Consider the following 24,769-nt stretch of genomic DNA (forward strand, 5'->3'; position numbering starts at 1 on the left):
TTATTGAGCCAAATCCACAAAGCCAAACCCTCATTTCCTTTCCTCTTTCTCAAAAATCAGAACGGCAAGAACAACTTGCAGGGGCACCATGGTGAGCGCTCACACCGCTCTCTCACTGACACCGGGGTCAGCACCCACTCAAAGGAGGGCTTGGAGGACTGGAAATCTGTCTGGGACGTCACTACTCTAAGTGGCTGCCACAAAGGCTCAAAAAAAAGGGAAAATGACCAAAAGCCTTTTGAAAAACACCTAAGCTTCAACGAAATTTAACAACATTCTACAGGAGATGCTGAAGAATGGTCCCATTTCACTACTGTATGGTTTCCGCTGCACTGATGCTCTGGGCAGTGGATTCCTTCCCCTGACCCAAGCACTACAGCGTATCATACACGTGGCGTTACTGGAGAAGGCAGTTTACCTTTTCCCAAAGTCCCTTGTCAGCCTCCATGACACGTTCACTTGAACAACATACTTGAAAAAACCATTATTTTCCTTCCCTATCGTTATTTGGACTGGAGAAAGCCTTTTTTTCTAACCAGGGCTTCTCTCTGGCAATCTGCTTATCTTCCACTGCATATTGCTTCCAACAAAAAGCTTTTTTTTATTTCAACAGGGCTACGTAGCAACCAAGGTATTTTCAAAACACACCTGCATCATTTCTAACATGGACAAGAGGTTTTGGCCTGATAAACCTTTTCCTGCACCACCTCAAGGACACCAGGTAGGACAGTGAAGGACAGTGCTGAGAGAGCAAATCATTTGCCTGGGAGAAGCACTCGCTCCTGGCCCACAGAGAGGAGAAAGGGCTCCAAGAACCGATGACCAGTTTCTCAGCAGGGCTTTGGTTTCTCTGAATGTTGTTTTCTGGGTTTCTCTCTTTGATGCTTAGGGACTGAGTTCTCAGCAACTTCCACCCAGAATGAACCGCTTCATTATTTCAAGGAACAGACTCCAAAGCTTGCGCCCGTACGGAAAACGCATTCAAGCTCTGTGCCGAGGAATTCCTTCTTACTTTGCTTACCCTCTTGCCGGTGAGAGCACTACTAACAGTGTCTGGGATACCAAAATCATAGAATCATAGAATGGTTAGAGTTTGAAGTGACCTTAAGGACAATCCAGTGCCACCCCCTGCCCTGGGCAGGTACACCTCCAATCAGACCAGGTTGCTCCAAGCCCCCTCCAACCTGGTCTTGAACCCCTCCAGGGATGGCGCACCCACAGCTTCTCTGGGCAACCTCGGCCAGGCTCTCACCACCCTCACACCAAAGAATTTCTTCCTAGTGTCTAATCTAAATCTCCATTCTTTCAAGACTAACAAGATTTTCAAGAAGGATGAAAAAGATTCAAGTGAATATGAGCAAGTTAATTATTGGAATCTTCTGCTTTTCTATGACTTTTATAAATCAGCAAACACGTACACAAGGGAAGAGCGACAGCTCCTCTGCAGACCACTTCGAGACAATACACATTACCCAGGTACCACAGGCCTCACCACACCACACCACAATACTGAAGTTCACTACCCCATTTGCAGCTCAGATTTGTCTAAAAAGTTTGCACTAACAGTTGCTTCTAGTCTACATTTAGAAAGATGCAGCTCAATTTTCAAATGGCATTTCGTGGTCCGTTTCCAACATTATGTTGGGAGAATTTCAGCCAAACTATTCTCTTATTTTCTCAGTCCAAATCTAATCAGTTTTTCCTTTCCTTTCAGGATCAAACTTCTTAAGGCAAGATGTTGCCTGTTTGAAAGTTAAGATTAAGGAACTGCCTGTCTATTACTGTGATTAATTATTCCGGATGAAGTACCGAGGAAGAAAATTCCCAGACCTGTGGACCCACAAGCAAGGGTTTTTCTCCTCCACAATCTTCTCTTGATGGCATTTTCAGTCACTTCTCTGTCCTTTCTTCTGCTCTGTCTGGAGATGATTATCTCTCAGTAAAATTTACCATCAATCTCAGTTGGTCGGCACCCTGGTTGGTTTTACTGATCCTTTAAGAAAGTAGAAGCTATTCCAAAGACAAGGTGCTAAAGTGGTGTTCTTGCAAAGTCGCAGGTTTGGCATTCAAACCCCAGCCTGTACAATTTCCCAGTCATGTTTCACATGCTGCCTTAAGCAGTTATTCATCACCACTTATACAAATGGTGCTATCCCTACTGCATAATCATATTTAAGAGAATATGGTCTGAAGTCCAAATTTATCGAAGGATACATATCTGTGTTATTTTCATTTTAACTTCTTATTAACATGCTAAGCGTTACAATGTTTTCTGTCAAAAATAAGCATTGCAATGCAACATGGCCAAGTGCAAAGAGACACATGCACTATTGCTCTCATCAACCCAGAAATCAAGCTCTAAATAAAGGATGAAGCAGCCTGTTCAGGTCAGAATAATGGTTTCGGGGTGTTGAATAGTTAAAACCAAAGAAAAACTGCACCCCAAACCAGGTGAGCCCCTCAAAGAAAAGCAGCCATATGCTTACCATATTCAAAGTTCCTGCCGGACTTGCCTGGCGGTTTCTGGAGAGAATCTCCGCTCCTTTTCCAATGTTACACTGCATTTTCCCTGCTACCACAGAGACACAGCCCTCTTCACTTGCCTGACTGCATGGTGCTGGGAAATATCTTGCAGGAAACAGGAGTTCCATCTCCCTGGCTCAAGCCAGAGAGTCCATGGATCCCTCAGCAGGGAATACAGGCACAGATGCTTCTGGAAGGAGACAATGCCTGCGCTAATGCCAACTCATTTCAGGCCAGAATTTCAAAGACAGGACACAAAACATGTGCAGCAAAGTCCAGCCTCTTGTAAAACTACTTTAACTTCTGCAACTTTATTGTTTAGGGTGATGATACGGATGTACTGGTTGGCATTACTGAGGAATTTGATCAAATGTTGTTAATAGCTCGCTTCATAAGGAAACCACTGAATTTTCCTCACCTGAAAAAGTCTTATGTATATACAAGACCAAAACACTGAAGGATTCATTGCTCTCCAAATTGGAAGGGCATGTCAAAAATGTGACTTCATCTTGGCAGCTTTAAAAAAAAGCATCACAAGAAGCAGGGAAAAAGAGAACTTGAAGCTCACAGCTCTATGCAAATATCCTTACAGCCAGGAAACTGCCCTCACTGGCACACAGATTGCTCTCCAATGAGCTCCCACCTCAGTGTGAGACCATTCAATGGTAGCGTGTGCGTACAGAGACTACCCTCCCTCAGGTACCATTTACACTGTATGAAACACGTGGGAGGCTCAGGATGGTGAAAATACGTTTCAGTTGGAGAATGTTTAAGCAATCTCCCACTTTTTAGATTCTGGTACTGCCAGCTCCATCGGTCTCGTGCTGTAGTTGGCTCCTTCAGAGCTGCTGAGCACTGAACACTCCCCTCTCTGAGGATCCCACCCCTCCAGTAGCTCCTCACTTTTCCTTAGCAAGACCCCCCCAGTTTGGGATTGCTGCTTGGGGGAGTCTCCAACGTGCTTTAAATCATGCTGCACATCTCCCAGGTTTTCTCAGAGCGGCTTGGCAGATCGGAGTGTCTTGTGAAGCGCGGATGGCAGCTTATCTCATTGAGAGCATGGAACAAGCCCCTCGCAGTCCCTGGTGTTAAAGGGCTCGACTTATCTGGAATGAGTGGCAGGGGGCCCTGGCTCAGCTCTCACTATATTGCACCCAGGGACATTGCTTAATGTGCTGCTGTCAAACACCTCCCCGTGTGCTCGGGGCAACTTGCTGAATCGGGGAGCTTCTTTAGGGGAAAACAGCCTCTGCTTCCTATCATGGGGATGGAAAAGGTTATTGGCTACTGCTCTTGGCTCACGCCTTAGCACCCTTAGGTCTCAATTTCAACATATTTTTAAACCTGTAACTTTCCTTATGTGACCATCTGTGTAATGGAGCCAGCAGAAGAAAGGGGAAACTCCCCAGCAGACGGCATCGTGACTATCGTGGTCCGTATGGGAAGGGAGGCTGTGTCACACCTGGGAACTGCTGGGCAGGATTTACAGCCTGACAACAGAGAGAGGCGTAGCTCCCAGGACAGCCCAGACATAAAGGTCACCCTGTGATCACAAGAACACACTCAGGGAAACTCATTGTACTGCTTTACTTGCCTACCCTCCTTGATATCCCGACATCAGCGCTCATCCTGGTCCCAGCAACACAGGGCTGCAGGGCTCCCCCCTTACCTCTGCTCATGGTCAGATTTATCTTTCCTCCATTGCCACATCCCTTTGCTGAAAGAAAAAAGACATTTCACTCACTCCTATTAGATCTCGTGAATCTTTGCTGTTTCTGTTCCCAGAACGTTTTGAAATCTTTCAATAATAAACCTAATAAGGCAAATGCAATGCCTCACTACACAATGGAATATTGCTACATCTATCAAAGAGAAAAAAAATTACCCACATTAAGGGTTCAGAAACGAGTTCATTTAGTCACCAAATGGGGCATAATGACACATGAAACACAAATCTCCCAAAGGTTTGGAAATCAGAAAGAATTCTAATCCTCTGCATCATGACTCAGCTTGTACCTCCCGGGGAACAGGCCTCAGGCTGTCAGCGATTCCTTTTATTTCGTTTTGAGTTATGTTTTGCTCCCAATCAGTGTTTGCACCAGCCTCACAGCGGCGAGATCTCACTTAGTAACAACCCTGGTTCAGTTTGCAATAAGAAGTAACTCGCTGAGGTGACCATTTGCCATCTAGTGGTCAATGGCAATCCCACTGGGTGCTCAGCTCAAGTACAAAGCAGACATGGACCACTCCAGGCCTTGGGAAATCTGGTATGCCTCACTGGCCAAGACTTTTACTTATTTGACAAGAGTAAATGTGCAGAAGGCAGCTCCCCACCTCTCTGGAGAATACTTTAAAAAATGAGTATTCAGGATTTGGTGCCTTGATTCAAACCGAGCACCCTCGGTCCTGTCCCGTTCCTGGGATGCACCCTCTTCTCTCCTTGCCCACGGATCCTGCCCTGCTGTTCAGTGCTCGACCACAGCAATCCGCTCCCCAGCGCTTAGTGCTCACAGAGACACGCTCAGGAGGCAAGGTCTGTCTTCTGAAACCATGGCACCATCTGGCAAAGGTGTCACACCTCGACCCCGGGGAACAGTCTCGTACACTGGGAAATCTTGGGGGTGCTGGGGAGAGGCCCTCAGTGGGATGGGGTCAGTGGTAAGAAGCTCTTGGGTTACTGCACAGTGCAGGTGACCTGATAAATCAGTGTCCTCGGCACTGAGGGACCACAGAGGCTTCCTGCCCACTGATAGGCACAAGGATCAAGAAAGGTTAATTGCAGCGGAGCTGGAGATGGGACTGGAATGTGTGCTAATTCTGCCCTCCCCAAATGCTTGACATAATTTAGCTGCCTGCCAGTGTGCATCCAATGATACCCCAGCCTGCCTGATACCAGCCGTGCCTTTAAACACCTTTCAGGCATTTAAAAAAAGCTGGGAGCAAATAATCAGCGTTAGTTTGATATCCAGCCGAGGATAAATACTGCTTCAACTTACAAAAGTGGTCAGGGCACACGCACACAGATACTCACTCAGGCACACTCAGACACCCTCCCAATGGGCTCTCCTCCACACAAAACAAATTCCCCACCTCTTCTAGAACAAGCCCAGATGAGAAGCGAGCTCAGCTTCCAAAACTGATGTATTACTTGGATGGAGAGAAGCTCTTGGAAAGAGCAGGTAACGCTCAAGATACCAAGAGTCACATCCTGATACTCTCTTCCTCTCTAGACTCCTTCCCCCACTCTCTCTTCAGGGTCTAAGCTTGTGCACTGGCTCCTTTCTTCAGGTTTGTGACAGAGCTGGGCTCCAGCCCTGGTAGGATCACCTCAGCCTGGCCCCTCTCCTGAAGCAGACCCACCAGTTGCCTCTGCCATTTTCACCATCTCACACTTAAGCCTCACGGACAACCCACTCTGCACATTAACCAGAGGCAGCTGTTAGGAGGACAAGGGCCCTCTGCTTTGTTGACTGTGACCATGACTCTCTCTCCCACTGTTTCTGAGAAGGGTTGTTGCCTGCTCCCCTCTCAGGAAGTGGCTGCAATCCTCTGTGGGTCCCTCCTGTGGAAATCAGTGCGAATTTCCCACCCACTCCAGTGGGAAATCTCATGGATCTCAAGGTACAAACATCCTTACCAAGAGACAACCCATAAATCCACTGACACCCAACAAGCCCTGGCACCATAGAAGCTTCATATCCCACAGAACACGTGTCTAAGTTCAGTGACAAATAAAAGGAAAACTATCTATTTCCTTCACATTGTGAACATTCAGTCCAGACCCTTTGCTGACACGGTGTGGATTCTATGATGGGAAACATTTTAAAAAAGACTGTAAACAGTTATTTAAGGCAACAGATGGAGCCATGTCTTCAGGGACATTTTACCTCTTCTTGCTGCTTTTTACTTCCTTGGTCTTTCCCTCTAGTCCAGGAGTAACATCCGTCACCTTGCAAGAAAAGAAACATAGATGAGTTACAGTCTAAGGCAGGTACCTAAAGTATATGGTAAACTGTGGCACAGTCAGCAAAGGAGGAAATAGCACTGGCCAACTCATCAAAAAGGAACACCATCAAAAGCCTTTCTCCTGCATAGGGCCTTTTCTCTGCTGTTGTTCAGAGCTGGCTGCACTCCTGCCTGCCCTGTAGTTAGTTACAAACTCCCATTTGTAGTACAATCTTTGAAATCAGGGATATGTTGGTGATACCAACAGGCCCAGGTTCCAGGTCTGGAAATTCAGAGGTGTGACATGCCCTTCCCTGTGCTCATGTGAGAGCAGACCACCCTCTGAAAAACAGGGGCAAGGAGAAGGTGGGCACATGTGCTTCCCACGCTTCCTTTTCTCTCTGTTGTGAACTGCCCCCAAAAAGGCACAGCAACGTCACAAGAGATTTGCCTCCCTGGAGCTCCATCCAGAAGAGGTTCCTCTCAGCCATGCACCTTGGCACTGGAGGTGCTGTGGGAGTAGATGAAGCCTGATTTATCAAACAATAAACACAGCAGGCAAAGCATATATGTTTAGCTAACAGGCTCCACTGATACTATGAGACTGTGAATGAAAATAAAAGCTAGAAACAATCTTCTTCCATGTTTGAGTACACGAAGGGCAGAAACACTACCTCCCCAGCTCAAACAAAATTAAAGGGCAGATAAGAAGGCATTGAGGCTTGTTTCAGAGTTCTTTGTGGAACCATTTGCTCTTGTATTGAGTACAAATCTACCCAGCTTGCAGTAGAAAAGGACTCTATGCCCATGAGCTATGGTCTTTATGTCCAGCCTGCATCTTTTATACCCATGCAGAACTGCTCATCTGTTTTATTTAGATCTCACTCATGTCTCAGAATACTGTGGCATTAATAAATGAATGTAGAACGCAGGGGATTGCTTTAAACTCATGAATTCTGATTAAATTGATAGCAAGGGGATGATGGAAGAGTCCAGCCTGCATCTTTTATACCCATGCAGAACTGCTCATCTGTTTTATTTAGATCTCACTCATGTCTCAGAATACTGTGGCATTAATAAATGAATGTAGAACGCAGGGGATTGCTTTAAACTCATGAATTCTGATTAAATTGATAGCAAGGGGATGAGAGTCTCAAAGGACCATTCTTACACTGCACACACAGTAAAAGTTCAGATCCATCTATATGGCAATTAGACAGAAAACCAGATTGCAATGACTAAGTATTTGAAATAACTTTGAATGAAACAATAATCTTAGAACAATAACACTCAGCTTTGCTCGTACATCTAGTCTGCCAGCTGAAGCTCTACCAGTTTCTTCCTTTGGCATCTACTTCAGTCTCTGGTCTTGAAACTTTCACCGGAGTGTTGATGTCAGGTCAGCATCCTTAAAGAAATAATCCAAAGATATATAAAGCCTGAGATAATTAAGGCAGTTACCTTCTATCTTCTGGACTCTTGCCCAGCAGTGCTCTCAAAGGGGACTTTGAGGTGTTTCACATGCCCCATGCATCAGCCAAACAAAAATCACAACTACTACTCCCACTTTCCCATCCCACTTGTGAGCTCCTCTTCAACATACAGCTAAACAGGCCACCCTGTACCTTGCAGACACACACAACTGTTTCTGGATTTAATTACCAAGGTTTAACCCTCCAAAACAATGTTTGAATCATCAAGAACCTGCAGCCTTCTGTGAACACCATCAAGCTAAAAGAACAGGTTCCCCATATGATAAAATGCTCTTTCAATAAATAGCAGGTGGTTTGACCAGAAGCCTGATTTGGAAATAACAATCTGCAGACCTGGGAGCAGTGTCCTGGATACCAAAGGAATCCCTAACCCTCTTGCCCTTTTCTGGAGTCAAACCTCTGGAAAACAACAAATATTTAATCTTCATCCCCAAAATATACACTGCTTCCAAGAGCTGATGGAAAGGATGTGTGAATTACACCATTCACTGAGATCTACCAGAGGAGCAGGTGGGCAGCACCAATTCCCCCTCATCTTGTATTTTATTCAGCTCCCGGCACAAACTACTCTCCAGCATCTGCAGGGCACTCAGCAAGTGGTCACAGCTCTTTTTACACCGCCATGGTGTGAAAGGGTTATTTTATTTTGGGTTATGAACTTTTTAGGAATGGGACAGTCTCCTCTGATGAGGTTTGGAAAAGGCCCAGAAGAAAAAGATCTCCGAACCATCGCAGCTATTCAAATTGCTACAATTTTTCACAGGCCTTGCAGAATTCAAGTTTCTTTGGAAGTGTTGGTAACATAGATCTGCTCACCCCCTTTATCTAGGCATTCATCTCTTTCTCCCTCCCTCCAGCAATCACACATAAGGTGAGTCATCACCTGAAGAGGCTGAATGCTGATGCCAAAGGGAATTTCTCCACTGGAAAAAAACCATTCTGTTACTGTTTCTTTATTAGCATGAAGCATGGACCAATGCCTTGGCCATGCAGCAGCCCGAGCATATGAATGCACAAAAGGAAATGTATCTCTTCTGTAGGAAAACTAGCAAGGCCACTTTATTTCTGTTTTGCTTTTGGATGAAGAAAAAAGACAGAGCATTTTAATTTCTGCATTATCTTTATTTCTACATCACAGGTTTGTTGCACTCAAAGCTTAGGAGAGGCAAGATGAGTTTAACATTGAGTTTTGTTCCAGTTGGAGAACATGGTACCACCACAAAAACATGCAAAGAAGCCATTTCCATACAGTACAATTGTCAAGATCCAGCCTAATTGGCTTTTTCACAGATTTTAATGCCCAAAATGCTTGGAATTCCTGCATTGGCACATTCATTAGCATTCGTTAATGCTAAAAGAAACAAGAAAATAAAGATATTAGCAGTGACAAGATCCCCATATCCAGCAAGTCTGTTAAATGCACAAATTTCAATCCCTAGTCATGGTTGTATTGGAGGCTCCTGTTGGTCTCAGTGGATGCTGTGTAAAACTTCAGTGATGTAACTCAAAGGGGGAAATGTCTGAACAGCTTTCAATGACCTTTATGGCCCTCCTTTCCCTTAGGTACAGCAGGCAGCGTGCTGGCACACAGTAGATGCCTTGCGGGCCCATTGGGGCACAAGCTGCGTACAGCTGGTATACAGTGGCTTCCTCAGACAAGAGGCAAACCACTCTGGAATATCTGTTCTAGATATTTAGATGCCTAACAATGAAAAGCAGTGCTTCCCTGGATTTTCCAAAGCGCCCTGGAGCCTTACCCTTTCCATCCTCCTAAGTACTTTACTTCTCCTCTCTCAAACCAGTAAATATATTACAACATCACAGGTGAACTTAATGCTTAAAAGACAGAAAGGAGCTTATGCACTGTACTGGAAGCACAACGTTCTGATCTTGTGACTTACGTTGGGTATCTGCAAGCTGGTAGAGAGGCAGAGCTGTGCAGAGTTGTTCAATGGGTTTACCATAGACAATCCAGTCCTTGTCACTCCCATGCGCAGATTTGCCAGATTGATACTGCAACCACAGATTCTTTTGAGAGCGGACTGTGTTCATATTATTCATATTCTGAAAAGAAAATGTTAGACATCATCAGTAACATAGATCTGGTTTCATTCTACTAAGACATCCTTTGAGAAAATCCCAAAGCGAAATGTCACCTTCCTTTACCCCACACAAAGCATTGGCTACAGAAACTACATCTTTTTAAAGAAAATAAAGATTTTCAATCTATTCAAAGTTCACTAGATACTAATTTTGCCAACACAGCAAAATTGAGCTGGTTTACTACCATAATAAGCTTTGTTAACGTGCAGTCAATTTTGCTGAAGACACCCTACTGTTAGGCTGCCAGAAACTGGTCCAGAACACAAGTCCATCTCCAGCCAAGACTTCCAGCCACCTTCAGGAAACTTTTGCCCGAAACAGAAAAGTCAAAGTCTGCTCAAAGGAAATGGATTGCTAAATTCTGGTCTGCAAACAGAATTATTTCAAGTTATGTGAAGCTCAACACATCAGCAGGACAATGAAAAAAGAAAAAGCCTGCCTGAACTCATATTGCAATCACCCCAAACCAGTCAAATTCCAGCACTTCAAGGACACATGATTGTCCATTATAAAACCACAGGGTGGAGTCATGATTCCTCATTATCTTACAATAATGTTCTGTAGGAATTTCCCTTGAAGTTCTGTCTTGTCAGATCTGCTTCATCATTGCTAACACAGTAAAAGACATTCCTAAGAACAGCCCTTCTTAAAGGCAGGTTGGAGGGCTCCCGTCACACCATGCAACTCCTGCACAGTGGCCTTTCTTGTACACTGGACAGATTTCTTGCAGTCACCTGTTTCTCAAGAGCCAGGCGTTGGATTTCCTGCAGATCTGGGATGTATTCCTTATTTCTCTTCATGATAAAGCAGGCATTTCGTGAGAATAATCTTATCGCAATATATCCCTGTGATTAGAAAAACCATAGTTAATTAGTTAATTAGTTAATTGAAAATGGCCACCACAAATATTAGTTGGTTCTCCCTACAATTTTTAGGACAACCTAGAAGCAACACCAAGTGGCTACACAGGCCACTACTGCAGAATGACTCTGGCACTGTCCCCTTTGGGGAATGGGAGCAGCCTGCCCACACTAGTGTCTGTCCATCGGACTGGAAGGATTTTTTATGACAAACTTCTGTGACACGTGCTATACGGGAGCAATGGCTGCCCATTCTCAACTCTGACCTCGCTGAGAATGTCAATGACTTTCTGTTCACTTTCATCAGCCACCACCATGGGTTTCATTACAAGTCTTTGAAACTGCACCATTGAAGCAATGATATGGGTGAAACAAAGCGGAGGAAAAGTGATGTGAGTCTTCAAAGAAACAGCCTTTCACTACAACTCATGGTGATATACATTAAAACAATTTCCAAGTTTAAAAACTTCCTCAGAGATTAAGTCTTGGCAGATTCTTAGATTTACTTACACGCGCATAGTCAATGATGGTATCAGAGGAGTACACGCCAGAACGGACATGGACAAGAACAACGCGCTTGTCAGTGTCAATAGTCATAGTTCCAGCGACGTAGTCATTTTGAGGATCTAGCAGGGAAAAGCTCTACAGGTAAAAAAAAAATAATCATTGTTCATTATCTGGCTGGCACCAGGTGCAATATAAAGAAATGCTTTCTCTCAAATAAACAAGCGTGATTGCTTTTTGTGAACTCTAAATCCCTTAACAGCTCCCTCACAGGTCCAGGAGGCCCTTGGGGTGGAGATAAACCATGCAAGAATGAGTCAGGCTGAGAAAGGAGGGGACAGGCCCTCACTTCAGCCCAAGGAATTCATTACAAGTCTTTGAAACTGCACCATTGAAGCAATGATATGGGTGAAACAAAGAGGAGGAAAAGTGATGTGAGTCTTCAAAGAAACAGCCTTTCACTACAACTCATGGTGATATACATTAAAACAATTTCCAAGTTTAAAAACTTCCTCAGAGATTAAGTCTTGGCATTTACTTACACGCGCGTAGTCAATGATGGTATCAGAGGAGTACAGTCCAGAACGCACATGAATTTCAATAACGTGGTGCTCCTTGTCGATAGTTATAGTTACAGGGGCATTGCCAGGTTCTTGCAGGGCAAAGGTCTATGGTAAAAAACACAAAATCAACGTTTATCAACTGCAATATAAAGAAATGCTTTCTTCCATATAAACAAGCATGATTGCTTTTTGTGAACTCTAAATCCCTTAACAGCTCCCTCACAGGTCCAGGAGGCCCTTGGGGTGGAGATAAACCATGCAAGAATGAGTCAGGCTGAGAAAGGAGGGGACAGGCCCTCACTTCAGCCCAAGGAAAAACAATGTGGGCACCCCAGTCATTATGTCTGGCAGCAGGGACTGGCAGCAGATGGCAACAGGCTCTGGATTTTAGCTTGAGCTCTGGGGACCTAAGCCCTCCCAAATTCCTTGTTACTATGCAGGTGCACACAGCTGCCGCTTTGGCTGATGCTGCTTCTGTGATCTCCTTCCTACTCTATTCACCCCTTGCCCAGGAATCTCATGCATTTCCAAGGAGTACCTGCACTACCAGACTCCTCAGCCTACTCACCTCCAACGCAGAGCTCTGAGTCCAAAAGACTCCCAGCAAAACGAGGACGGCAGCCTGTGAAAGGAATAAGCATTCTCACTCAGCAGAAACACCAGGCAGTGCCATAAAAGCCCCCAAACAGTTCCTGAACTGAGGGAAGCAGCTGTAGCATCAGTCTGAAAAATGATCCACTTAACACGTGTATTAGCTGAAAACAAATTATAGCTCTTTGTTGTAAAATTCTTGCATTTAGGCTCTCTTTTGGCTGTAACTGAAAAAGCAGAACAAGAATTTAAGCATTGCATACACAGATCCATAGATGGTTATTATAATCCCACAACCATAACGATATGCAGATCATATTAGTCCCAGTACTGTACCACTTACTCCAGCATCATCTTCTCTATCCCTTTGCTTTTAAAAATAAGGAACTTTTTGTAATACAAGTTCAATAAAAATGGATATACTTACAAGTCTGTTCATTTTTCTTTCAGATAAGAACAAGAGGCTGCAGAAGGTAAGAATGCAAGAAAATTACAGAGACCTTCAACTTTTATATTGTGCTGGAGGTGTGGGAACACGTGATTGAACTTTTCTTCGTGACCCGAACAGTCCATATCTATGTGCCACACTGTGGTAAGCCTCATATCTGAATTTTGGGTTGGCACAGATAACCTGACCTCGATAGGTTAAAAGTACTAAGTCAGTTTTTGAAAAATCAATCATTCTATTGAAAAATCAATCACTCTAAATGGCTATTATTTATTGGCTTACACCCATGAGGAGTTCACACTCTTGTTGCTTCCATTTTTTAAATACTTAACAGGGTATTGTCCAGAATTAAATGTCATCAGGAATAAGTCTGCTATTCATTCATACAAACTGCATTTTGTCTTCCAAAATATAATCTCTAACAGCCTGACAGTCTGCAGACAAATCCTGGAAAGAAATATCTATGTTATGCTGGGCTAAGTGCCAGCCACTGGACAGACCGATTCTTCAGCCATTTCTTCTACCTAATACATTCATAAAACCCTAATAAGATGGGCTGCTCTGGTTTGATTGCTTACTGACATAACTAGGAATAACAACTGTGCTTCACAAGACAATTTGGGTAAATGCCAGCCTCCCCTGCATACAAAGCAGTGGCACGTTCTCCAGAGGATGTGTGCATCACACAAGGTCACAAAACAAAAAGAGCAGGATGGCCATTCCTTCTTTAAAGCCTCCACTGCTTTCTGGATTTTATGACAATGTCAGTGACAGCATGATATTGCCATGAGCAGTATTCTCCAGGGACTATGACCTTGCCTGGGCTCCTCATCAGTGACTCCACATCAGCCAATGCTGGTATCTTGGTGAATCCCACTCTACCTTCTACCCCAAAGTCATAATGGAGCCCCTTTCCCATCTCATAAAACAAGAACTCAACCTAATAGACAACACATTGCTGTAATCTCAGTCATCAGAAAAAAGGGTGAAAGATTCTGTAGTAATCTCTTCCAGCAAACAGGCCTCAATGAGAAAAGGAGATTGCATGCATTTGCTTTATTCCACCTAACTCCACACGGAAAATGTTATCCCAAGTGTAACAACACTGTGCTGCTAAGCAAAATATAAGAATACAGATATCAAATTGTGACAAGTGCTGTTAGATTAGACTAATTTGATTAGAATGGTGTTACCCTCCCCCCCTTGAAAACTCGTTCTGTCCCTTCTTCTCAACAGATTCTTTGTTTCTAACATTACAGATATGTCAGAAATACTCAGAGTAGGTTTAAATAGTCAAATAAGCCTTTCATAGCAGGAAACTAAAAGGGTTCAGGCAGCACAAGCTAAAACAAAAAGGTTTCCTAAGTTTTAAATGCTTTTAAACTAAAGTTTGAATTAACTTTCTATTAGTCATTATGTCTTTGCATGTTCAGTTCTTGTGAAAAACACCCAGGAAGCACAAGCTCCTGCTTTCCTGAGCACCAATGTGCTTAGGCCCACGTAAGAGCAGAACAACATGTGAAATCAGTCATTTGCTGAAGGAGAATTACAACAATAGCCACAAACTCATGAGTTTCACCTTTAATTACATAACAACTCAGTAATTTCTCTGATTAGAACCAACTTCATGATTTCTGGGAACAGACCTAACATATTTAACACAGCAAGATTACCACCTTCGTTGATTGAAAAGATGGTGTCAGCTACGGATAGAATATGAGGCCAAGTCCTTTGCCACATATGTACAAAGTGTTGCTACAATTTCTAGGCATCTATTTTCTGGTTCTGATTTTTTTTCGTCATTTAAAGCTTGGTATAATACACATTTAAGTTACCATAACAAGATTTCTTTCATCTTCCCGTGTGTAATGAACTCAATCAAGCTGGTATCAAAGCCTCCTCTTATCAGAGCACTTCCCTATGAAATCTGTCATGATTCTGTGAACACAAAGCATGTGCCATTAAGTTAAATGCATTCAGAGGCAGGAGATCTCCTGTGAGGATGCTCAAATCCCATCTCTGCTCTGTTCCGAGTACAGAGCTGTCCTGTGCACCCACAGTCTAACTCTTCTCAATAGCTGCACACACACAGGGATGTTGCTCCACATCTGAAATTGCATGCTCAGCTGGAAAAGTTCACTCTCTGAACCAAGATATTTCAGACCATTTTTTTCCAACTATTTTACTGCACTGGGGCTGGACATATTTTAAAACCGAATGTGTTTGTGATTTTCATACCTATGCAAAGTATACTACTGAGGTTAAGAGTAATTTATACAAATTGATGATCTGATGTAAGCTGTTTAAGAAAAAATATTCTGCATATTTAAATACTTTTCAGAAAAGCGCTAAAAGAACAAAAAGTTAAATTGGAAGTCAAAAACTTTTTAAGACAGGACATAGCTTGATGCAAGATAAGCAATCACAATATTAGAGTGCTGTGAAGTTTGGATTGTGATTGCTTCTCTTCTTGGAATTTTCCTGGCTCTAGCTCTTGCCAAAAGATTAAGTACAGAGCTACACGAACTAGACACTGCTGACATAAGAACTAGTGTCTTTAGCTGCAGCCTCTGAAAAACATGTTTCAGAAAAACAAGCTGTGTTTAAAAGCTGACACGTAGCAGGAAACTGCATTTGTCTTAAAAGAAAGACCATATTTCAGTCCTTGATATATGAAGAGAAAAGGACAGTTCCTACATACAAAATTGACAAAGCCTGTCTTGAGATTAGCATGAACACTTGTGAAAGAGAGTGTGGGGACAGAAACAGTGAAATACTCCAAGTAAATCTCTGCCTGCAGTTCCTGCTGGGGAAAGAACGATAAGGAACTATTTTACTTCTCCTAGAAATTTTTCTTGCAAGCTTGATGCTGAACATCCCGTAATGTGAAAGTGTGTCTGTCTGCCTAAGGTGGATGCTTCAGACACATGAAAACCAGGGCGAGATAAAGCCTGAATGTAAGGCTTGACACAACACTGATGGCTTCCCAGCCTCCCCTCTAAGGCCAGAAGGCAGCTCCCCTTTAAGCAGATCTCCAAGAGCAAACATTTCCCCAGACCTGGTCACTGCAGCCACTGCTTTATTGAGCCAAATCCACAAAGCCAAACCCTCATTTCCTTTCCTCTTTCTCAAAAATCAGAACGGCAAGAACAACTTGCAGGGGCACCATGGTGAGCGCTCGCACCGCTCTCTCACTGACACCGGGGTCAGCACCCACTCAAAGGAGGGCTTGGAGGACTGGAAATCTGTCTGGGACGACACAACTGTAAGTGGGCACCACCATGGCTCAAAAAAAATGGGGAAATGACCAAAAGCCTTTGGAAAAACACCTAAGCTTCAACAAAATTTAACAACATTCTACAGGAGATGCTGAAGAATGGTCCCATTTCACTACTGTATGGTTTCTGCTGCACTGATGCTCTTGGCAGTGGATTCCTTCCCCTGACCCAAGCACTACAGCGTATCATACACGTGGCGTTACTGGAGAAGGCAGTTTACCTTTTCCCAAAGTCTCTCCTCAGCCTCCATGACACGTTCACCTAGACAACATACATGAAAAAAACAATATTTTCCTTCCCTATCGTTATTTGGACTGGAGAAAGCCTTTTTTTCTAACCAGGGCTTCTCTCTGGCAATCTGCTTATCTTCCACTGCATATTGCTTGCAACAAAAAGCTTTTTTTTATTTCAACAGGGCTACGTAGCAACCAAGGTATTTTCAAAACACACCTGCATCATTTCTAACATGGACAAGAGGTTTTGGCCTGATAAACCCTTTCCTGCACCACGTCAAGCACACCAGGTAGGACAGTGAAGGACAGTGCTGAGAGGGCAAATCATTTGCCTGGGAGAAGCACTCGCTCCTGGCCCACAGAGAGGAGAAAGGGCTCCAAGAACCGATGACCAGTTTCTCAGCAGGGCTTTGGTTTCTCTGAATGTTGTTTTCTGGGATTGCCTCTTTGATGCTTAGGGACCTAACTGGTTGCGAATGTAGTTAAATCCAGTTGGCGGCCAGTCATGAGAGTGTCCCCCAGGCCTCAGTGTTAGGGCCAGTTCTCTTTAACATCATTATCAATGATCTGGACGGGGGGATTGAGTGCACCCTCCGTAAGTTTGCAGATGACACAAAGCTGGGTGGGAGTATCAACCTGCTGGAGGGTATCAAGGCTTTGCAGAGGTATCTGGACAGGCTGGATCTATGGGCCAAGGTCAACGAGATGAGGTTCAACAAGCCCAAGTGCCAGGTCCTGCCCTTGGGTCACAACAACCCCCTGCAGCGCTCCAGGCTGGGGGCAGAGTGGCTGGAGCTGCCTGGCAGAAAAGGACCTGGGGGTGTTGGTCGCCTGTCGGCTGAACATGAGCCAGCAGTGTGCCCAGGTGGCCAAGAAGGCCAACAGCATCCTGGCCTGTATCAGGAACAGCATGGTGAGTAGGACTTGGGAGGTGAGGGTCCCCCTGTACTGGGCACTGGGGAGGCCCCACCTCAAGGGCTGCATCCAGTTTTGGGCCCCTTCCCACAAAAAAGACATTGAGGTGCTGGAGCGGGTCCAGAGAAGGGCAACAGAACTGGTGGAGGGTCTGGAGCACAAGTCTTGTGAGGAACAGCTGAGGGAGCTGGGGGTGTTCAGCCTGGAGAAAATGAGGCTGAGGGGAGACCTTCTCCAACTCCCTGAAAGGAGGATGTAGCCAGGGAGGGTCGGTCTCTTCTCCCAAGGAACAGGCGATGGGACAAGAGGAAATGGCCTTGAGTTGCACCAGGGCAGGCTCAGATTGGATATTAGGCAAAATTTTTACCTTGAAAGGGTTATTATGACTTGGAATGGGCTGCCTGGGGAAGTGGTTGAGACATCAACCCTGGAGCTATATAAAAGATGGGTTGATATAGTGCTTAGAGACATGGTTTAGTGATGTTTTTTTTATCAGAGTTATGTTGGTGGTTGGACTCGATGATCTTAAAGGTCCCTTCCAACCCAGACAATTCTATGACTCTATGATTCTATGACCTAGTCCTCACAAAATTCCACCCAGAATGAACTGCTTCATTATCTCAAGGAACATACTCCAAAGCTTGTGCCCGTACAGAAAATGCATTCAAGCTCTGTGTAGTTGCAATGCAATGTGGCCAAGTACAAAGAGACACATGCACTATTGCTCTCATCAACCCAGAAATCAAGTTGCAAGTAACACAATTAATAAGTGCATTAAATCTTTGGAGTTGAATACAGATCGTACTTGTCTGAAAAATGTTCAACACAGGAAGCAAAAAAGCAAACCCTCACCAATCAAAAGCACAGTTGACCAGATCAAAGAATCAAACCAGAGATAGGACAAACCTAAGGCAAAATGGCTGGGACTAGTTCCTTTATCTCAAGACATTCACATCAGTTACTCCATCTGTTTGGAAAGTACCAGACCTTGACCTTCCCTCCTGGCTCAGAGGCCCTGTTGTTGGAGTTTGAAAGGAGTTGCTCCAAAGGACACTTTTACCCCTTCAGGAACAGTCAAAAGTCACTCTAAAGAAAGGACGCAGCAGCCTCTTCTATTCAGGAAAACGGTTCTGGGGTCTTGAGTAGCTTCCTGACATTGAAACCAAAGCAAAACCGCACCCGAAACCAGGTGAGCCCCTCAAAGAAAAGCAGCCATATGCTGACCGTATTCCAAGTTCCTGCCCAACTTGCCTGGCACTTTCTGGAGAGAATCTCTGCTCCTTTTCAACATTACACAGCATTTTCCCTGTGACCAAAGATGTATTTGAATACCCCCACCTACTCAGGACAAATTCAGGATGCTGATAAAACCCAAAATGTGAGGGATTTAAAAAAACCAAACACCTTAAAAAGCTATGTTCTCACTTGAGATACCGACAGCTGGTCCAACGCCAGTCTTCTGGGAAACAAAATACTTCAGCAACTTTAAAATCAAAAAGCTGGAGTGGCCTAAAGGCCCAGGCTCTGCGCCGCCGCCTCAGCAGGGTTTTCCCGCCCTTTTGCTTCCTTCCCCCGCCTCAGAGCCCTCACGCCCGCTCCTCAGCACAAGGGGGCAATTCCTGTCAGGCCACCAAGGAGTTTTCTGCACGTTTCTTTTCAGTTTGGGTTTGTGTGGCGCACAGGCCGACATTTTTCACAGAAATCCATGCAAGTTTGTACAGAGCCAGGAATATAACCAGCGTTTGGCATAACGGTATGTATCAAAAGTGTCCCTTTGGACTTGGAGACTCAACTCAGTGCACCTGAGACCAGATGCAATTTAATACTGCACTTGCAGCACTGCTCAGGAGTGATTTTTATCTATTGAAACACCCTCCTTTTCTTAATAATGTGCTGGATTCCAGTTGAAAAGTAATTTTGCAATCTTTACCCACCACAGACTCGGGGTGCACACAGAAAGAAAAGACCAACTTGACACAAAGACCAAGTACTCAAAAACCTCCCTAACCGAACGGTCACTCCTTTCAGTAAGTATTTGTGTCGCCACAGCAAAGCAGCTGAGGCAAGGAGAGGAAAAAAGGTTCTTGCCACCTAAAAGAACAAAGGGACACCCACAGACCCGCAGGTGTATGTCCCATTTCAGCTTGAACTGACGATTTATTGTAAAACAATTTTCAGTGGCAATGGGGTATTTGCGCCAAATATTTTGGTGGGCCCTATGGTTACATGGTAACATACAGTACATTTGGGAAAGTACACAGGCTCTTATTTATTTTGTATTTTGTCTACCATAAAGCTTTTCTTTTAAACCGCAGGCTACCTCTGGTCTGAAGTTTGAGGTGAATTTTCAAAAGCAATTAGTACATGTCAGAAGGTTGCTAGCAAGCATGATTAATTTTTCATGGCAAATGGATTCTTATCCGATAATCATCAGACTCTGGAAGGTCAAATTTTGCAAAGTACAATCCCCGTATTTATGAAGTAGTTCCAGCAGGAAATACTTTTCAGTGACAGGCGGACAGGGATGCAAATGACAAAATAATTTTATGGCAACACTTAACCGTTCCACACCTCATTCTGAAAACGTATATAAGGTGGAGGGTTCGCCTTGTTCGTTCTACCTGCACCAGCATCAGCTCTGCAGTCAAGATGAAACTCACTGTGAGTACGCGTGCTTTTTTCTCCTTAGAAACTAAAACTTTCACTCAAAAGCATTGCCTTTCTCTCTCAGAAGTGCCTATGTCTGTCTGTAGCAAAAAGGGGTTCTCTGGGGAGATTTTCCTCCTCCAGAGTGAGCAGTTCAGACCCTACTGACCTAATCAGATGGAGAGGTAAGGATTCTTTTAAAGGCTTAGCTAGCCATTGTTCCAGGTGCAGGAAGCCTGATCCATGTCCATTTTTGTCAATGCTCTTGCAAAACCGGAGCATTGCACTGATGGATCAACCACTTCCTTGCAATGCCGAGCTAGAAGACACTTACATTCCTTCTCCCCGTCCTTGTAAAGGATCTGTATGTGACTCTAGAGGTCTCAGAAGGAGCTTCAGATTTGGCTCTTAAAGAAGTAACCTCCTACGTGTCTGGTTTGCATTATTCTAGCATAAAGCAAGGATGACTCACTTTAGGTGACAGGTGTAGTTCCAATAGGAAAGCAAAAACGGATCCAAGGAGTACACTCCAACACCAGATTGGGAAAAAGGCACTGGTTTTCTCACAGCCAGATTTGTCAGCCAGGTCTGCAGTTACAGTTGTGTTTTTGATTTTCATTTCAGATTGTTGCTACCGTCCTTCTTGGACTCTTGCTGACTCCATCCCTTGCTGAATACGTGAGTATAGGGACCACGTTACGCACATGTTGCTGCTGTTTCTGGATTCCCTCCTTTCTGAATTCTCCTTGCTTCTTTCCCCATCCCTTTGGACAACAGGAATCTAAAGCTTCCTGCATAAAACTCTAAAAGCACCAGGAGACGGTTGTAAGACACAGAAATTATTCATTGAATCTATTACAAAGATTCTTTTGGCTACTGCAGAATGCCACAGCCCTATTCTGTTGTCATTTTGAGAAGACGGTGGTCAGTAGAGGCACTCCCTGGGGGCAGCATTCATGCTCTTGTTCATTCAGCAATTTTCTGAAACTCTGGGGAGATAACTGAGTCTAACTTGAAAGTCTGAGAGTGTTCTTTAATTTTGTTCTCTAGTTGCAGCAAACGGGTGGAAATGACCAGATCATTGGTGGTCAGATAATAGGTGGAGGTGACTTTGTGGGTGGAACCCAGCAAATCATAACCAAGCAATTCACCGTTGTTGGAGGCTTCCAAATCCTGACCATCAACAAGGCCTGGCGCGTGGCAACCATCGAGCAAAGGAGCAGCCAGGGATCATGGAAAACCATTTGGAACTACAACCGGGTGAGTGGCGAGGAGCGTGCGTTTTCAGAAAATGTACCAGGTGCCCAGCTCTACTAAAGCTGAGCAAAATACAGGACTTGTTTCTTTCTCCTTACCACTTGGAGACCAAGTGTTGGGGTCAAAACTACCTGCATTTATTACTTTTTAATAGACAGATGTTATTCCAATCTCCATGATTGAAAAACCGAGTCCCTTATTGTCAATAACTTTATTTTGCAGGGCTACATCGCAAGCAGAGTGCAGTCAACAGGAACCTGCTACGTTTCCGTAATGAACAGAAATGTGATACCTCGCTTTGATTCCCTCATCTTCCAGGCTGAGCAGAACATGGTAAGGTGAAAAAGGAGCCGTTACTTGCAAAGTTGTACGGCCATGCAAGTAAACGGATGTCAGAAACACTGTCATTTTGAAAAGCCTTTAAACCAACACCTAATTTACAAGCCATTTAGATCACACCGTTGATTATGAAGTTTCATATTGATTGTGATGGTTGGACTCGATGATCTCAAAGGTGCCTTCTGACCTAGACAATTCTGTGATTGTGTGAAGCATTGGAGGAGGGTTGTCCTGGTTTTTTCTGAGGCCGTAGATCACGTAGATGATTTTTATAATGTTTTAAAAGGCTATTTAGATGGACTGCTTTTTAACACTCTTCCATGCTTGAAGATTTTAGATATTTGGCATGGTACTCTTCATCATCTCACAGACTTTGAAGGCTGATGATCCCATAGATTTTTGGGCACGTCTAGTTGAGGAAGAACATATAATCCAGTAATGAGAGAAAAAGTTTAAATAAGCTTTTAAGCTTTCCAAACTTTTTGAAAAAGAACTAAGCACCCTACAAGCCCACAGAATTAGCACCGACATCTTAAAACTGATCTTGGCATTCAGCTTACTAACCTTTTGTAGATACTGCCTTCTCTGGAAGTCTGAGCGCGGAGTCCTTCTAAAACTCCTGCCTATGTGTGTCTTTACCCTGGAGTTCTTCAAGCTGTTTCGTAACTGTGCTTTTTCTCTCTTGAGAGGATGAGATTTTCACAAGTGGCAGGATTTGGTTATTCTGAACAGTCCCGTGGCTTCAGAATTTGCCGTGGGAATGGTTTTCAAAAGAAAGAGAGTAGGTGCAGCAACTCCCCCCTTCTCCCAGCTACGTTTTCTCTGAGGCAGTTTATCTCCGTGGGTTGCTAAGAAACAGTCAGAAACCTTCAATGGCTTTAATTATTTTTGGATAGTAATAGCTATAAATAGTTCTGAGAGATTTCAATACAAAATGGCATTTTTCATTTTGGAACATTGCTTTGCAGGTGCTATTGTTCAGGCCTCCATTTTTGTTTAGCATTGCAATTAGCTTTAGTGTGACTGTTTTGTGCCCAATGTTGCTACTGCCCTCCTTGGTTCCTGTTTGAGATGGCTGAACAAAGAGACTTCCAAGTTACAGTCCTAGCACAGGCACTCGCATGGCATTGAAGGGGTTGAGGCACTGATCTTGCTGAATGATGTTCTTTGATGTTTAGGGCCTGAAAGGTCAAGGACAACTTACAAAGGAGATCACATACGTCGTCCAGAGCCCCGTCCGTGACCTCACCTCTTACGGAACAGACATCGTCGCTATGTGCAGAGGACTCACCACCTACCTGACTTACGAAGTTTACGGTGAGTGCGAGCAAATGAATTGTGTCTGTAGCCAACCAGGCATTTCTTCCCCTTGGGGAATAACACACAAATGCTGCTCTTCCAACTGGAGACGGGCACAAATCAAGAACCTGGGGAGCTGCGGAAAGGGTGCAGTGTCTCTGCAGATTAGCATTGGAACAGGCTAGAGTCACAACCTCCATAAATGATCTCCTCCAAACCCTTCCCACTCCTGTCAGTAAAGTTTAAGGAGGCTTAAGCTTTGCCCAGAATGTTGCAGATCGACCTCCCCTCTAGTGCCAAGGTAAAGAAAAAAGGTGGTCCTAAGAACCCCTGTCCTTCCGTTCAGAGATTGCCCATAAGTTTAAGGGGGAATCCCACCAAACACTGAGGTTTGACAATACTAAGGCCTCGATTGGTTGGACTCAATGCTCTCAAAGGTCCCTTCCAACCATGAAGATTCTGTGATTCTGTAAGGCAAGTGGTTTCATTCCCGGTGGGTTTGTCAGAGGTTTGTCTATTACAGTGATTATTAAAACCATTGCTCGCTCAGAGCAATAAAATGCAGTCTTGTAGAAGGCCAGCCATGGCTATGGAGACCAGTAGAAATCAGCTGCCTTGCTGTGGGTGCCATGTTCATATCCTGATCATGTGCAATGGAATTGCCTGTATGGAGGGGACCAAAAGAACTTCTGTTAAAATGCATGGAAAGGAACCAGGTTTGACTCGGAGGAGTTAATCCTGAAGCACCAGCAAAGTGCTGTGAGCCTCACTGCAAGCTGATTGCCTGCACACCCTGTCATGAGAAAGTGCTCCTCAGATCAGGCATAGGATGTTGCACCCTGACACAGCACCTGCTGGCTGTGTGCTTTGCTAATTGCTTTGGTACTTGAGACAGCTCAGTTTGATTCCAGATGCAAGTGCAATGTGCCGGGTATTATGGGCTGCCAATGAATGCAAAGACCACTTTGCACCATCCTAGGTATGACCTCATGGTACTTATTTTTTTCCTTTTCTTGTTTTTAAAGGATCACATAATACATACAATTATGGAACATGCACTGTACTTGATGTCCTGAGACTTGTGGACCTCAGGTATTGTCTGTCAGATAACAAGGGCGTGAAGCAAGGCTTTCAACCTTTCTAAGCCAAGCACGGACGCTCGAGAGCTGCTGCACAAAGCCAACCCCAGTGCTGTTCTTCCCTGGCATCTCCTCTCTTGAGAGATTCCTTCTTGACGCTTCAGATGCTGAAACCGATCAATTGGCAACCGTACCTTTCAATTAAAGACCTTTAGCATGGATTAACTCTGGCTGCTTTCTTATTATTATACCCCTTTGTCTTCTATGAGTGCATCCAGAAGAATAGTCTGGCTGCGTTTCTTCTGCCCCTTGTCAACCCTTTGAACGCTCGTTTACAAGACTGCTCTGATCGCAGGGCACACCCATAGAGGTGGGCAGGTGCCAGAGCAAGATACTCCCCAATCCTCCAGTGGACACCCGAACTCACATTTCTTACCGGGTCAAGCCACTGTCTTAGAGAAGAATCACAACTTCAGAGAGAAAGAAGCCAGTCCCAAACATTTCATCATTTCCTCTGTTCTAATAAAAAAGGCAGGACGCCCTGGGTCATCCAGGTGAACACAAATCAGAGTTTAAGAAGAACCAGCCACGTAACGCCTTGTTTCTCTTGCCCTCTCGCTCATCCCCAGAGGCTTTCTTCTGTAGCAGTTTCAGATACTGAGTTCCCATTGGCACATCTCGGGCAAAAGCATC

General features: G+C 44.3%; 3 protein-coding genes across 5 annotated transcripts in view; 2 read left to right on the forward strand and 1 right to left on the reverse strand.

The window, feature by feature from the left end:
* The window catches only part of GKN2 (gastrokine 2), a 27,803-nt gene extending 14,747 nt beyond the window's left edge, over positions 1–13,056 (reverse strand). Inside the window, exons 1-6 of one of the 2 annotated variants that reach the window (XM_014945452.1) lie at positions 13,010–13,056; positions 12,560–12,613; positions 11,971–12,096; positions 10,799–10,909; positions 9,863–10,025; positions 9,169–9,312 (exon numbers count right to left, since the gene is read on the reverse strand). In XM_014945452.1, the coding sequence (XP_014800938.1) occupies positions 9,233–9,312; positions 9,863–10,025; positions 10,799–10,909; positions 11,971–12,096; positions 12,560–12,613; positions 13,010–13,021 (546 nt within the window). In that variant the 5' untranslated portion in view covers positions 13,022–13,056 and the 3' untranslated portion in view covers positions 9,169–9,232. Of the gene's footprint in view, positions 1–9,168; positions 9,313–9,862; positions 10,026–10,798; positions 10,910–11,434; positions 11,567–11,970; positions 12,097–12,559; positions 12,916–13,009 lie in introns of those variants that run through there. The other variant, XM_014945453.1, reaches the window with a different exon arrangement.
* Positions 619–1,961, forward strand: LOC106889933 (gastrokine-1-like). Its single transcript, XM_014945454.1, has 3 exons — positions 619–721; positions 890–1,031; positions 1,715–1,961. Exons 1-3 carry the CDS (start codon positions 665–667, stop codon positions 1,789–1,791), a joined length of 276 nt encoding a protein of 91 aa, XP_014800940.1. The 5' UTR covers positions 619–664; the 3' UTR covers positions 1,792–1,961.
* Positions 13,057–18,794: 5,738 nt separating the features above from the next.
* On the forward strand, positions 18,795–24,306 carry GKN1 (gastrokine 1). 2 transcript variants are annotated; one of them, XM_014945451.1, is made up of 7 exons: positions 18,795–19,209; positions 19,772–20,117; positions 20,727–20,780; positions 21,153–21,362; positions 21,582–21,692; positions 22,877–23,015; positions 24,023–24,306. In XM_014945451.1, the coding sequence occupies exons 2-7, from the start codon at positions 20,106–20,108 to the stop codon at positions 24,139–24,141; spliced, it is 645 nt and encodes a 214-aa protein (XP_014800937.1). In that variant the 5' UTR covers positions 18,795–19,209; positions 19,772–20,105; the 3' UTR covers positions 24,142–24,306. The 2 variants fall into 2 exon arrangements, with proteins under 2 accessions (XP_014800937.1, XP_014800936.1); XM_014945450.1 differs by having other exon boundaries at positions 18,795–20,117.
* Positions 24,307–24,769: the final 463 nt, after the last annotated feature.

The sequence above is a fragment of the Calidris pugnax genome, unplaced genomic scaffold (genome assembly GCF_001431845.1).
Source record: "Calidris pugnax isolate Ruff unplaced genomic scaffold, ASM143184v1 scaffold120, whole genome shotgun sequence".
Taxonomy (NCBI): domain Eukaryota; kingdom Metazoa; phylum Chordata; class Aves; order Charadriiformes; family Scolopacidae; genus Calidris; species Calidris pugnax.

Bases quoted from the DNA above. Each gene is read 5' to 3' on its own strand.
- GKN1 (XM_014945450.1), top strand. The intron at 21,363-21,581 runs GTGAGTGGCGAG...TTTATTTTGCAG, and splicing joins CCATTTGGAACTACAACCGG to GGCTACATCGCAAGCAGAGT. The intron at 21,693-22,876 runs GTAAGGTGAAAA...TTTGATGTTTAG, and splicing joins TCCAGGCTGAGCAGAACATG to GGCCTGAAAGGTCAAGGACA.
- LOC106889933 (XM_014945454.1), top strand. From the start codon at position 665: ATGGACAAGAGGTTTTGGCCTGATAAACCTTTTCCTGCACCACCTCAA. The intron at 722-889 runs GTAGGACAGTGA...TTTGATGCTTAG, and splicing joins CACCACCTCAAGGACACCAG to GGACTGAGTTCTCAGCAACT. The intron at 1,032-1,714 runs GTGAGAGCACTA...CTTTCCTTTCAG, and splicing joins CTTTGCTTACCCTCTTGCCG to GATCAAACTTCTTAAGGCAA.